The 12,817-nt window shown below is 46.3% G+C and overlaps 8 protein-coding genes across 8 annotated transcripts; 5 read left to right on the top strand and 3 right to left on the bottom strand.

Moving 5' to 3' along the window:
• Nucleotides 1–3: 3 nt before the first annotated feature.
• F4812DRAFT_801 (uncharacterized protein) lies at nucleotides 4–1,038 on the top strand. The gene is made up of 2 exons (XM_047939450.1): nucleotides 4–706; nucleotides 777–1,038. The coding sequence occupies exons 1-2, from the start codon at nucleotides 84–86 to the stop codon at nucleotides 922–924; spliced, it is 771 nt and encodes a 256-aa protein (XP_047794465.1). The 5' UTR covers nucleotides 4–83; the 3' UTR covers nucleotides 925–1,038.
• Nucleotides 1,039–1,751, top strand: F4812DRAFT_784 (uncharacterized protein). The gene is made up of 3 exons (XM_047939427.1): nucleotides 1,039–1,442; nucleotides 1,496–1,622; nucleotides 1,678–1,751. Exons 1-2 carry the CDS (start codon nucleotides 1,152–1,154, stop codon nucleotides 1,547–1,549), a joined length of 345 nt encoding a protein of 114 aa, XP_047794464.1. The 5' UTR covers nucleotides 1,039–1,151; the 3' UTR covers nucleotides 1,550–1,622; nucleotides 1,678–1,751.
• F4812DRAFT_407641 (O-methyltransferase) lies at nucleotides 1,601–3,019 on the top strand. The gene is made up of 3 exons (XM_047932314.1): nucleotides 1,601–1,801; nucleotides 1,861–2,300; nucleotides 2,357–3,019. Exons 2-3 carry the CDS (start codon nucleotides 1,865–1,867, stop codon nucleotides 2,611–2,613), a joined length of 693 nt encoding a protein of 230 aa, XP_047794463.1. The 5' UTR covers nucleotides 1,601–1,801; nucleotides 1,861–1,864; the 3' UTR covers nucleotides 2,614–3,019.
• Nucleotides 3,020–4,162: 1,143 nt separating this feature from the next.
• Nucleotides 4,163–5,890, top strand: F4812DRAFT_464310 (putative sugar transporter; the record flags this gene model as incomplete). Its single annotated transcript, XM_047938329.1, has 5 exons — nucleotides 4,163–4,292; nucleotides 4,368–4,393; nucleotides 4,424–5,122; nucleotides 5,184–5,673; nucleotides 5,723–5,890. 5 exons carry the CDS (start codon nucleotides 4,163–4,165, stop codon nucleotides 5,860–5,862), a joined length of 1,485 nt encoding a protein of 494 aa, XP_047794462.1. The 3' UTR covers nucleotides 5,863–5,890.
• Nucleotide 5,891: 1 nt separating this feature from the next.
• F4812DRAFT_407639 (uncharacterized protein) lies at nucleotides 5,892–6,718 on the bottom strand. The gene has a single exon (XM_047932313.1). It carries the CDS (start codon nucleotides 6,582–6,584, stop codon nucleotides 6,264–6,266), a length of 321 nt encoding a protein of 106 aa, XP_047794461.1. The 5' UTR covers nucleotides 6,585–6,718; the 3' UTR covers nucleotides 5,892–6,263.
• Nucleotides 6,719–7,894: 1,176 nt separating this feature from the next.
• Nucleotides 7,895–9,049, top strand: F4812DRAFT_407638 (cell wall protein PhiA). Its single transcript, XM_047932312.1, has 2 exons — nucleotides 7,895–8,572; nucleotides 8,646–9,049. The coding sequence occupies exons 1-2, from the start codon at nucleotides 8,257–8,259 to the stop codon at nucleotides 8,903–8,905; spliced, it is 576 nt and encodes a 191-aa protein (XP_047794460.1). The 5' UTR covers nucleotides 7,895–8,256; the 3' UTR covers nucleotides 8,906–9,049.
• Nucleotides 9,050–9,754: 705 nt separating this feature from the next.
• On the bottom strand, nucleotides 9,755–10,404 carry F4812DRAFT_453959 (uncharacterized protein; the record flags this gene model as incomplete). The annotated part of the gene is made up of 3 exons (XM_047936559.1): nucleotides 9,755–9,987; nucleotides 10,168–10,267; nucleotides 10,318–10,404. The coding sequence occupies 3 exons, from the start codon at nucleotides 10,402–10,404 to the stop codon at nucleotides 9,755–9,757; spliced, it is 420 nt and encodes a 139-aa protein (XP_047794459.1).
• Nucleotides 10,405–10,690: 286 nt separating this feature from the next.
• F4812DRAFT_407630 (uncharacterized protein) lies at nucleotides 10,691–12,797 on the bottom strand. Its single transcript, XM_047932311.1, has 3 exons — nucleotides 12,241–12,797; nucleotides 12,127–12,185; nucleotides 10,691–12,028 (listed from the first exon to the last, which is right to left on the bottom strand). Exons 1-3 carry the CDS (start codon nucleotides 12,579–12,581, stop codon nucleotides 11,439–11,441), a joined length of 990 nt encoding a protein of 329 aa, XP_047794458.1. The 5' UTR covers nucleotides 12,582–12,797; the 3' UTR covers nucleotides 10,691–11,438.
• Between the last annotated feature and the right edge of the window lie 20 nt (nucleotides 12,798–12,817).

Genomic DNA, 12,817 nt, shown 5'->3' with positions numbered 1-12,817 from the left:
CTTAGATTTTACACTAGAGCTAGGATTGGAGGTATCGGAGCGGATGACTGGACTATCTTAGCAACATTGGTAAGAAGTCAAATATGTGCATGCTTTCTCTAATCTTCTCGCAGGTTATGTATATAATTACACTCTCGCTTTGCACGGTCTTGGTATGCTATGGCCTCGGTCGGCATATTTATTACATCCCAGTAGACCATCAATCCGAGATAACCAGATGGAACTGGATCGTGCAGCCTTTTGGCATCTTGGCTCTTCCGATAGGAAAGATTTCAGTGGTCCTCCTGCTTGAGCGCCTCATGGGGAATACATGTGTTAGGTGGAGATGGTTTTTGTGGATGAACATGGCATTATTTACTGCGAGCATGATTTCTTCATCCATCATCAGCTACGCTCAATGCAACCCACCCCGAGCACTTTGGTCTCAAGTGCCAGGAGCTGTTTGCTTGGACCCTACTGTTAATGCGAATTTTGCCCTATTCGGCTGCGCCTATAGCTCATTTCTCGACTTTACGCTCGCCATCATCCCCATTACATTTGTGTGGAAACTCAGAATGTCAACTCAAAAGAAAGTCGGCCTTTACTTCTTGCTTGGCATGGGTGTTTTATCTGGAGTATGTGCCGCAATCAAGGCTGCCCAGTCGACCGAGCTCGGAACTCGACAAGATGTGTCATGGGCACTCTTCTCTCTATATGCTTGGAGCGCGTAAGTCTTTACTATAAAATCATTTCTAGCCTAAGTGTGTACTAACTGCGAGATTGTAAAATGCGAACAGTTCTGAGATTTTTCTCAATATTGTGTGCGCCTGTGTGGCCACCCTCAAACCTCTCTATGACCACTTAATGAAGAGCAAGCCACTCCCGCGCCGAGCACAACATACCTACGAGTCTAGAATTGGTACTGACAGATGGGAATCGGTGTAGGTAGGGGGAAACGAGGTACTTCCTTACTATTTGGTTTCTATTGGTGTCAGATAAAGGGAGCCTGCTTTTGGAAAGGAGGGCATTTGTAACTGTAGAGACTATGGCTTAAAAACCCGGCACGTAGCATCCTTAATCCAGTGTTGGTGAACAGGCGCAGAATAGAGTGTAACCCAAGCCAGTTCCAACCAACTAGAAGTGGTTGGTGCTGTCTGCTATGTTGTACAACCATGGCCTGCATATGTTGTTTGTTTGACGCCAGAACTACATCTGGAACATTTGATCCCGTTGTTTCCTGTTCCAGTGTCTCTTCTTCGACACAAGAGAGGCTGCTTGCTAGAAATCAAAGGAAAAGTCCAATGGATACCACAAATATGTCGGACATTATTGCTCAGCTCGAAGCTGTTGCGAACAACCCGCCTGAAGACTCTACCACCAGACTCAGTCTCTACGATGGCGCCAAAAAGCTCATTGCGGCTACCGAGGACCCGTTCAACACCATTTGCCGTGTAAATGCATCCGTGAGTTCATTGGCAATCCCGTAGGGCAGTCAAACCGAATTAATGTGTTGCAGCCCATGGTCCTCACCATCTGTCAAGTCGCCTGTGATCTGAACATCTTCGGATAGCTAGCAGGGGCTAACTCTCCGCTTTCGACCGAGTTGTTAGCTGCTCCTTCGGGCGCCGACCCTACGTTTCTAAGTTAGAGCATTAACCTGAGGGAAGATGAAATATGTGTCTAACTAGGAATTCGTAGGCCGTATCCTCCACTTCCTCGCGTCGAATGATATAGTTCGAGAAACGGGAGAGGATGAGTTTAGTGCAACTGCGGTTACTCGGACCCTTGCCCGTCCAGGGTTCCAGGCAGGAATTTCTCATTCGTAAGTCCATCTTTAAAGTAGTATTTGATAGTGCCTAGTCTGAATGTCTAACCCGAAAGGTTCATGGCTTCCATGCCATGTCTTCAAGAGACACCACAGTTTCTTGCCGACACCAAATACGCCAACCCGACCGATGTCTTGCATGGCCCCTTTCAGATCGTCCACAAGACTGATAAACCGGCTTATGCATGGGCTATGGGACAGCCCAAGCTCATGGCCGACTTCAATCTGTGGATGGCTGAGCAACACCAGGGTCAGAGGACCTGGCTGGACGTCTTCGACTTTGAAAATCATGTGCGAAGCTCAACGGCAGACACCATCGTATTCGTTGATGTTGGCGGCGGAATTGGGCAGCAGTGTGCTCTTCTCAAGAAAACACACCCTCAGGTCCCGGGCCGCGTGGTTCTGCAGGATCAGCCTTTTGTGCTGCCCCATGCCGTCCCCGTAGATGGGGTCGAGAAGCAAACTTTTGACCTCTGGGCTGAACAGCCCATTAAAGGCGAGTCTATATGCTCCTTATCAGCTTGGCAAGCAGTACAAACTAAACAATAACAGGCGCTCGGATATATTACATGCGGAATATACTGGAAGACTATCCCGATGATAAGGCAATCATCATCCTGAAAAATACGATGCTTTCCATGGCACAAGACTCGCTCCTCATCATCGATGAGTTGATCATTCCTAACCGTGGTGCAAGTCCACGTTCGACGTTTCAGGACATGACCATGATGATTACTTTGGCATCGGCGGAAAGGACTGAGCGGCAGTGGGATGCTCTTCTCGATAGGGCAGGTCTGGCTGTGCGATAGAAAACCGCGTACAATACTGCCACGGGGGAGAGTATCATAGTAACAGCCGCCACGACGAGCCATTAGACACGGCCGTGCAGCATGTTCGATATTGCTAAAGTCAATGGCTAGTTCACTTCGCAATTTGCCCAGTAAGGTACCATAAGCACGACGGCTCCAGGTAGCTAAAAAGGGGACATTTTCGGATTGTAACCTTGACCTGGGTGATTATAATTTATCAGGTGTCAGAAAATACAATTAATCATGCCTTAAATCCCTTATTCAATTCCGATTTTACTCTGCCTCAACGTCACAAGGCTTGCATACGACATACGACTATAAATTTATACCTATAGATATATCTTAGGCAACTATCCACGTTCTTGCGTTAATTTCTTGTAAGGGGTGGCCTTTCCATTCATGTGGCTCATCTATCTACCTAATTTACCTCACAAACGCTGCGCCCTAGAACGAGTAGGGAAGGTTCATATAGTTCACAGCATACTAAGGTAGGTAGTCTACGAGCACCAATATGGTTTATATTTAGACGACGACAGTTATCCGAATCACCCAATTATTAGCACAGTCCTCAAGAAATTAGCGGTCCACCAATCATTGTATCATGTTGTCGTACCGTATAGAGGGCGTATGGAGTACAACGTCACCAGCTTCGTAGGTCGTGGCAAGCCATTTTCGTCCATGAGCCTCGGAAAGTCCCTTTAGTTCATCTGCAAGTAAGCCACCACTCATCATATTCTTCTTGAACGCAGCTTTGAGGACGTCCTCTCGCGGTAAGAGGCCCTTTAAGAAAAGATAGCCATCATGTTTGTACCGCTGACGCAGCTCATACAGATGTTCGTGCGGAGATGAAGGACGGAGAGAATCGACTTGCGCAAGTCCTAGCTGTCCGTCGTTGACGTATAGGTGGTTAGAGAGCGGCGAAATTACGGCGTGCGGTATCGTTCATAATGAGGAGGATGATTAAGGAGGCATTTAATTCGGCGGCTGCGGTCTACTTGAGATACCTCTCCTACAGTATGTACATAAGGGAAAAAACCTAAAAGAAAGGCTCAGCCTGCTCAGCTTTAAGTTACTATTAAATAATCTAATATAGGGCTAGACTACGGTACTTTAACACGGCGATCATGCCTGTCCTCGTGACAATCTTGATAGAATGAGAATTTATGTCGGGCATCACAACATGGAAACAAGCTCCATTCGATCAGCACCCCAGAACAAGCCCGCATTTTCTCCCCTATTTCCCCTATTTCCCCTAATCACCCCGCAGAATCTTTAACTCACTTGTGTGAGAAATCCAACTCTCTGCTGTCGTGTCACCGTTCGCTTAGAATAAGTAATTACCGAGATAATCACCTATGCGGCGAGATGATCCTTGCTCATGAGGTTCTGCGTTACATACAAGCATAGAAGTAGGCATCTCATTCTAGGATTTATGTGTACGGTAACCATGTTTCAACTTTGCTAAGCCAGGCGATCGAGTTCCGCGCACAATTTATCCATGCAATTAATTGGATTCCCGTTCAATTACCCAGAGCAAAGCAAATCGAATATGTTCAATATAAAGCAAACGAAGCCCATTCGTCGAACAGACGGCGACATCGGGAAACGTCCTGCGAACCTTCGCTACGTTTACTTCCTTACTACGTTCGTTTCGATTGGCGCACTCCTTTTTGGATATGGTAAGCCCGCCCCGTGTATCCATCGGGTTGGAGTGTCAGACCCCACGTAGAATTCCGCTGACAAAAGCTTCATAGACCAAGGCGTTATGGGAGTTATCGTAGTAGATGTTAGATGAACTTCTCTCATGAAGTTAGCAAATAGCTGGGTAACAGGCGTAGTAGTATCACTTTATGACATTGGTTGTTTGGTTGGTGCGATGTCTATAGGTTTTCTCGTTGACAACTGCGGCCGCGAGCGAACTTTATCGATTGCTTGCGTGGTTTTCATGATTGGCGCTGTACTACAATCAGCATCTTACAACATCACTTCCGTCACGGTCGGGCGTGTTATATTGGGATACGGCGTTGGTACATGCGCCGGCGGCGTACCGCTATACGTATCCGAAATCGCGCCGGCAAAGCTAAGGGGTCGCATCATCGGAATAGAGCAGATAATTCTTTGCTTTGGCGAGCTCGTGGCTTTCTGGTTAAACTATGGGTTTAACTTCCTCGAAACTCCGGATTGGTGGCGCATTCCGCTCGCCATCCAGATATTGCCAGCAGCCGTCTTAGCAGTCGGGTGCTGGGTTTGGGTTCTACCCAGCCCTCGTTGGCTAGTCCAGCAAGACAGACACCAATGCGCTCGTGAAGTCCTCGCCAGACTTCACGGCGATGAAGCAGCCGATCTGCAAATGGCAGAGATAGCACAGGAGGTAGCGTTTGAGAAAGTAGTAGCGAGGGCAGTATGGGCTGACATGTTCAAGCCTCCCGTATTGCGCGTCACGCTGCTTGCTATGGGCGTGCAGTTTTTCCAGCAGATCACAGGTACTAAATCGATACTCTATTATACAGTAAGCGCTCGGGGTTTCATCATTTCTTTTATGCTGATAATAGGTACTGAATGCTTGCTAGCCATCTCTTTTTGAACGTGGAGGGATCGCAGATCCTAAGACGGCTAACCTAGCTACGGGAGGAGTTGGTATAGTATTGTTCGTCTTTGCTTGGATCCCTATCTTCGTATTCGACCGCCTGGGACGGAAAACATGGCTACAAATAGGCCTAGTCGGGATGTGCTGTGCAATAATAGGGATCGCCGTTTTACAGTGGCATGCCGAAAGAAATCCCAATGATCATGGAAATTACGCCATTGTTGCTTTTCCGTATCTCTTTTACGTATTCTTTAACATTAGTTGGGGTGTGGGAAGCTGGACCTACGCTACGGAGATATTTCCCGTCATGTATCGGGCAAAGGGTAACGCTCTTTCAACGGCGAGTCTATGGCTGAGCTGCTACGTGGTTGCGCAGGCGAGCCCCCCGATAGCTACGTCCATCGGCTGGGGTCTCTACATCATCTACTCCTCCATATGCGTAGTGGCATTTATATTTGTACGATATGCGATGGGTAAGGATATACTTCTTCTCCTTCTTGGACCTGAATCTAACTGTTGTAGTGGAAACGAGAGGCAAGACGCTTGAGGAGATGTCTGCTCTTTTCGGTATAGAAAGAACGCTGGCAAGGAAGAGCGGATTAGAGGTTAGCAGCAAATATGGTGCTGCTCATGTTGAAGAAAGTCTCCCAGGAGAGAACTAATACCTAAGCCATTAAAACCCCTTAGTTTCGTAGTAGAATGTCAAGTACCTCTTCCTCGTAATGCTAACACGACAGGCTTGTGATTGTTACGGATAACTAAATGCCAAGTTGCTCTTAAAGCATGCAGGGAGCTAATCTAATTGATATTAAGATGCTGTATATGAAGCAAATTGATAACGACATGAGCATCCTAGCCGAAACCTCGTCCAAAACAAAAAAAAACAAAAATAGAGGTGATTAACAATGAATAACTAACTACCTGACACCTAACATATACGTTATCGACCAGATCCTCAACTTCGCTGAAAAGTTTTTCATGGATTCTCGTAATAGTTCAGTTCAACCTTGAATCTTCGAGCTAGAGTAGAGTTAAGTAAACTCAAGCCGTCTCCGGATCGTCGTTATGAAGTATTTGTGGAATGAGCAAGCGTATCTGCTCCCCCAGAAGTGTTCGAATGATGTGCTGTAGTGTGTGCATCCGTCCTCGGAACACCTTTACGTTCCCACTCGCGTTGCGCAAACATGTCATCGACCTTTTTCACGTCTTGCCTCCCCTTCTCTGCAATCGCTCGGTTCTTTGCTTGCGCTGTTTGAGTTTCCGGGTGGGTTTGGTCATTGTCAAATGCCTGATCCGTGACCTCCATTGCCTCGCCCCGGATAGCGTCACCGGCCCCGCGAATACCTTTGAGGCCTGTCTTAACGTCGTCTACTATCCTTGACATGATTGCGATTTGGTTCGAGGTGGTAAAATCAAATGATAACAGGTAGTCTCTCACAATATGTGAATATCAAGACTACCTAACCTAAGTACGCTTAGAGTAAGGTGACTGCGGTTAAAGTTTAGCTGAAGAGAAAGATTTCGACGGTCCATAGGCAGGGTTATTTCAACCACTTGCTTACCTACCTACCTGTATAAATGATTGTCTCCTAAGCACTTAGTTGTCGCTAGTGGGAAGATAGTGAATGACGTATAGATTACCTCAGTACGCAGTTCCATCCAATCACATCCTAGACCCGGTTCCGTAATAGGCAATTCTTTAGATAGGGCTGGCCTTTCTGATGTCATAATTTATCCATATGCTGTTCTACCATCATTTTGAATGATATCATGGTTTACGGAGTTAACTACAGGTAGGTAGCTTCCAATTCCATTTCTAATACTTCGGGCTCATAGGTACGTTGAAATTCCATGACTGTTGCTTAGAAGATGACACACAGCGGCATATTTTATCGCGAAGATTTCACCGTTGCTCTGGTGTTTCTCCGCTGCTACGAGCAGGCTAAATCGTACCTGGCCACAGGAGCGGCTTTATCCTTGGAATAATTCAGCGTTTCTCTCCCATAGGTCAGATACCTAGGTACCTAACGTAGGTACCTAAGGTGTCTATCTGCCTTACGAGGTATTATTACCAGCATCGACCTATATCACCCTAAAAATGGATCCAGAACTAAAACCAGCTTGCACTAGCATAGCATACGTTAAATAATATACACCGAGTATACAAATGATCCATCGAAAGCTGTCTTCCAATATGGACGAGTAACATAAATCGTGTGAAATATTTAACATTGTGCTGAAGTGGTGGGAAGGGCAAATACAGACTTTCGTGACAGAATCCAACTCGAACCATAACCGCTGAGTTTCCAGTTTCTTTGTTAGCATTTCTGTAATCGATATATCATAATGTCACCAAGTTATATATATTAGGTAACAATATCAATACGTCCCTTGGATACCTAAGTACCTACCTAACTGAAATTTACCTAATGCATCTCATACGTACGGTACATATGAGGCGATACGAATTGACTCCTGAGCTACCTAGCTTTGATTCAAAGACGCTCTTCTCTTAACCCACATTTTATGGCAGGACATTACTATTAAGTAATAGTCTGAAAGAAGCAATAACGCATAATGATAGGTATAGGGTAAGAGTAAGGGCATCTAGAAGTTTCACTGCATATATGCGGAAAAGAGCTAAGGACGATGTGGGCTCATTCACCGGCATACGACGTTGATCATCGCCGGCATCACCGGTAGACGGTCCCACATCTCAAGACACCCCTTGAAATAGCCCCAGAACTCGAACCAATCGGCTCGGAATTGGGTTGCCCTACAACGGAGTATCGCCAAGAACGCTTCTGCTTCTCGTATTCTCTCCACCTTCAACCTTCAACCTTCGTATTGACCATGCTGCACCTCGGCTGTATGCAAATGATGCCAGTCAGGGGCTCTCCTTTTTTTACAGAGTTATAAAGGATTGCCTAGAAAACGAATGATATAAAAGCTTCATCCATTGCTCTCAAAACTTATTTCTTGTCGATACCACATTCAACAGAAAATCTACCTCAGCACATCTCTATTTTACTTCAGTCAATACATAGCCGCCCATCATGTTCAAGCAACTCGCTCTTACACTCCCATTCTTGGTCGGGGCTTCGACTGCTATGCCACAGGCAACCCCAGGAGCAAAAATCGCACCCGGCGCCAAATTCTCGCTCATGGCTCTCCGATCCGCCAGTGAGGTTCATTTTGCCGGTTTCGAAGCCGCCAAGAGTAGTCTCTTCTTAAAGCTTCCCAGCCAGAACGCCTCATGCGATGCTGGCCCTGCCGATTATGCCACATTCTATCTTCAGGACGACGGCGGCCTCTACCTCTATGCCGCATCCGCAACACCTCAGCAGCTTTATGTCGATCGCTCGGGAATGGGTAAGTTTGATACCTACGATTCTTGAACCATTACGGTATACTGTGAGATTTATGCTAACATCTCGATTAATAGGCCAGGGTAAGCTCGGCTACACGACTGGAGCTCAACCGACCCCCCGAAACGGCGAAAGGACTTCCTTCGCGCTTGACGAAAGCAATGACTTGACTTTCAACGGAGCAGGCTTCATCGCTTGCCCTGATAGCATAGACGGCGCCTGGAGTGTGTGGGTTTCTGCGGGTGTAAACCAGCCTGCAGGTAACCAAGGCTGTCTTGGAATCTCAGTACGTGCTGTGGAGGTTTCCAAGCCTAATGGTTGCTTGTATACGGAGTAATTAGTTGAGATGGTGTCAGGAGTCTCACTTGAGTCCTTGAGGATAAAGAACATGTTTGTATACAGCTTTGGCTTCAAAGCTATCGTAATTAGATTAGGGGAATAATGAAGTTGTTTACTTATCTGATGCTTTGCGATGTGACAGCTGGTAGCGTCTATGAAGCTATAATATGAGTTAAATTTGGTAGATTGGCTAATTATTATTCCTGCTTTGCCAACGTAGGTATTTCGTTCCCTATGGCCCTTACAGAACTTCGACCAACGAGGGCATGTTGGTCAGCTGTTAGAACGATTGCGCACATAAAAGGTACCTAAAGGTAAGGCAAATACCTAAAGTACCTGGCTGTAATAGGTGTGAAAATCCTATACTTAAGATCTGGGGTTAATATTACCTATATTTCGTTTGATTGAGAGGTACTTTGGTATTGTGAGGGGGAGAATTACTGGTATATTCCAGAAGTACAGTTGCAAAGTAAAACATCCAGATAGTAAATTACCTGGGAAGGTTGCACGCGGATTGTTTTCCCATTATATGGATAAGTACCTTTACGTAGGAGGTAGTTTAGTGCATGCCTAACATATAAGCAGTTATGGTTATAACAAACACTTTATGGCTTAATGTTTTTCCCCTCCATTTGGTCTGTTAGGTTAGGTAGGTACCTTAGGAGGTAGGTAAGCATTACGATTCACTATCGACTTTCTGTGGCTTCATGCCGACTAGATAATTCTTTAAAATCAATGATAACTAATGGGAAGGCAGGTTCAGCCCTGTTTCCGACTGATATCGACCGAATAACACGGCAAAGCAACGCTTAACTAATTCGTAGATTTATCAGTAGTAAGCCAGGCCTTAATCCACGACGCCCTCGACGGTTTCCTCCTTGAGGTCGACATCTTTCTTCGCGATATCCTTCCTATCAGACTCGGAATCGTCATTATTGACGATCTGCTTGGTGAGAGTTCGCTTCATGCCGCGACCGCGCTTGCTCGGAGTAGAGGCGATGAAATCACTACCGCCATCCTCATCGTTATTGGTAACCTTGCGCTTGCGTGAGCCTGGAGTAGTTTTGGCCCGCGCGCAGACTTCGTAGGTTTGGCAGTTGTGGTGGGACTCTCGTTACCATCCGTCACCCTCTTCTTCACAGCCGTGCACATAAGTTAGAATCCGATGTATAATTTCCTTGTGAGAAATCGGAAGCGGGCAGTGCCATCATCGTATATCTGAATGTTACATATTTGGCTAGAAATATGGAAAAAACTCACCACCGATGAGATTCTGCACGCTTCTGGGGTTGGCGTAGTCCGTGAGCTCGGCAAGCTTCTCAAAATCAACCTGTGAATGAGCATGTGTTGGGACATCATTCTACGCTATGCACAGTAGCATATAGATGGCAAATTTGGAACTTTACTTACTTCGGGGGGAGTCTTGAAGCAATTCCAGGCCGTGGCAAGCACCTCAGCTTCTTTTTCGCTGAGACTAACTTTCTTATGACCAGACATCGTGCCTGGAATGCTCGATTGAGTTTAGTAAGGCTACCGAATAATTTCGTAATTTAATTATGAGGTGGAGGGTATTAAGAAATGTAGCGCATATATTTGGATGATTTCCGTTGTAAAAATCGGGTTTATGAAGTGTATGAACTGTACGGAAAAGGTTGTATGTGGAGAGAAAGAACCAAACGACGAAGGTGGTGAAGAAGCTGTGATGAGAGTGATCAAATGGAATAAGAGATAGGTGGACGTGCTTGGTTTTATGTGGCAGGTTTGCTTTTTTTTTTCTTGAACTTGTACCTCTGTTGAATAGGAAATGGCTTGTGGATTTTGCAATATGTCCTAGCAAGTATACCGTGGATTGTTGAGCATGTCGCTGGCCGTGGCGCACCGTGAATGCAAACCCCTCAGATGAATGATAGAGAAAGATATGAATGCCTAGTGCAACTTCCTAGACCTACGATACGTTATGTTCCTACCTGACCTGGGTAGGAGGCAAGCAGGTATTCCTAGTTTGAACCGATTTCCATTATCTCGTACCTAATGTTTCTATGCACATTTATTCTTCCTCGACGAAGTCAATAAGTGCTACGGGTATCAAAACTCCTGTTGATGCCAAACACTCCGACAACCGCGCCATGATATCCCCGCGTTTCCCGTAAATTCTCGCGCAAGTAGTCTTAACGTGTACATAAAGAGAAGGCATTCTCTAACATGGTATTATACCGTCTAGCAGACCTAGTAGACCTAGTATATACTCCTTAAAGCTTTAAATAAGCATGGTGTTGGAAGACCAGAAAAATGAAAATTCTTAGGAGGTAGACCAGGGTGTTATTATACCCTCGCTGGTTCACCATTTTGTTATGCGCTTGCAGCCTATTCGCATTTCCTGTAGTTTTATCGACGCCATCATTCCCAAGTAAGCATTTTGGTTACTACTGGCTCACTAACGGTTAGTGAAGTCTCATAGAGCTTTCGCTGAAACTTGAGTGTGTTGACATCGGTCGGCCACCAGAGAACGCAGGATCTTGAAGTTGAGTCGGCTATGAACCTCCGACAGGTGGTGTTTCCTGGCTAGTAGGTCTGTTTGGCCTGTTGATAGCTGTGGTCTGCAGCTGGGGAGACTGGGGAGACTGTTGAACAGCAGAGAAATATATTATCGCGCCGGTCTTGGGGTCGATGCAGGTTGTATATCTAGGATATGTAGGCTGGGGATACTGTGGGATGGGTTGACCGACGGGTCCTAAACCGGGCATCTGAGAGTACTGATTGAATGGGTACTGGCTTAGGAGAGTTTGATGCATCAGGGGAGGTTGATTGACGGCCTGGTTGTTCGTACGCTTTTTTCGGTACGTTAGTATAAAGAAAATCGCCAATCCAAGACCCAAAAGCCCCAAAAGACCAACACCAACACCTATACCAGCCCGGGCGCCGCTAGATAAGCCTTTCCAGTTGCTATTCGGATTTGTTGATGTGTGCGTTACTGCTGTACTCGATGATGTCCTTGCCCCTGGTACATCTCCCACGCCGTCTGAAGTTGCCGTTGCTAGAATCAGGCCAGGGGTCAAGGGATGCGTCTCTAAGATGGAAAGGTCGCTTGATGCCCAACGTATCTGTATCATTACTTGTGCATCTACAACAGCCTGTTAGCAACTACTTTATGCCATAAGAACTAGGGTCATCCAGACACTTCTAGTACCAAAGAAAATATTTTTGGACTATCTAACATACAATCTAAGTCAGTGTTGGTTGCGTAGTAGTTCCATCCCTCTGGTGTGCACGAATAACCACTACAGTATCGAGTGTTAGGCCTTACTACAACGAGCCAGCTTAGGGTGCGGCTACCTCATCACGCAAAGAACAGCTGTCTCGGTAGGCTCGACAGATGGACCTTGAAAATCGTCGTATCTCGAGCAGCCGACAGTGAATCCGCTGGGACATACGGCGGGAGAATAGTAGTACGTTTCGAAGTAGCTGGCGTAGCCAGGAGGGGCACATTTAGGATTAGAAGTCCAAAACACATCGATATCCGTTGTAGGACGGGTAGAAACCGGGAAGCAGCCATCGGAGGGTGTCCAGATGGTAGTTAGCGCGGCTACAGGCGGCGTTCCGTCGTGGTCAAGGGAGGTTGTCCGCGGTGCCGGGGCGGTGAACGTAACCGTCGTGGTGGGCGTTGCGAAACCCATGATCTTTATGGCGGTACGCCGGAACCAGTAACAGCCTACAATGCTCTTGGTGATGTACAAAACAAGATAATAGCTACAGTTACTCGTCAAGAATCAGAGAGTAGATGGAAGAAAGGAAAATTTGGTGTACCTAACCCTTGGGGGATATTTCCCAAAATTATTTCTACTGACCATTTCTATCGTCCCATGGCGTCTTAGGATTGTCTGCTAGTACTTCCTTCTCGTCAGAGCATGCA

Source organism: Daldinia caldariorum, assembly GCF_022478825.1.
Source record: "Daldinia caldariorum strain CBS 122874 unplaced genomic scaffold F4812scaffold_1, whole genome shotgun sequence".
In the NCBI taxonomy this organism is placed as follows: Eukaryota; Fungi; Ascomycota; class Sordariomycetes; order Xylariales; family Hypoxylaceae; genus Daldinia; species Daldinia caldariorum.
This window is presented reverse-complemented; position numbering and strand designations above follow the sequence as displayed.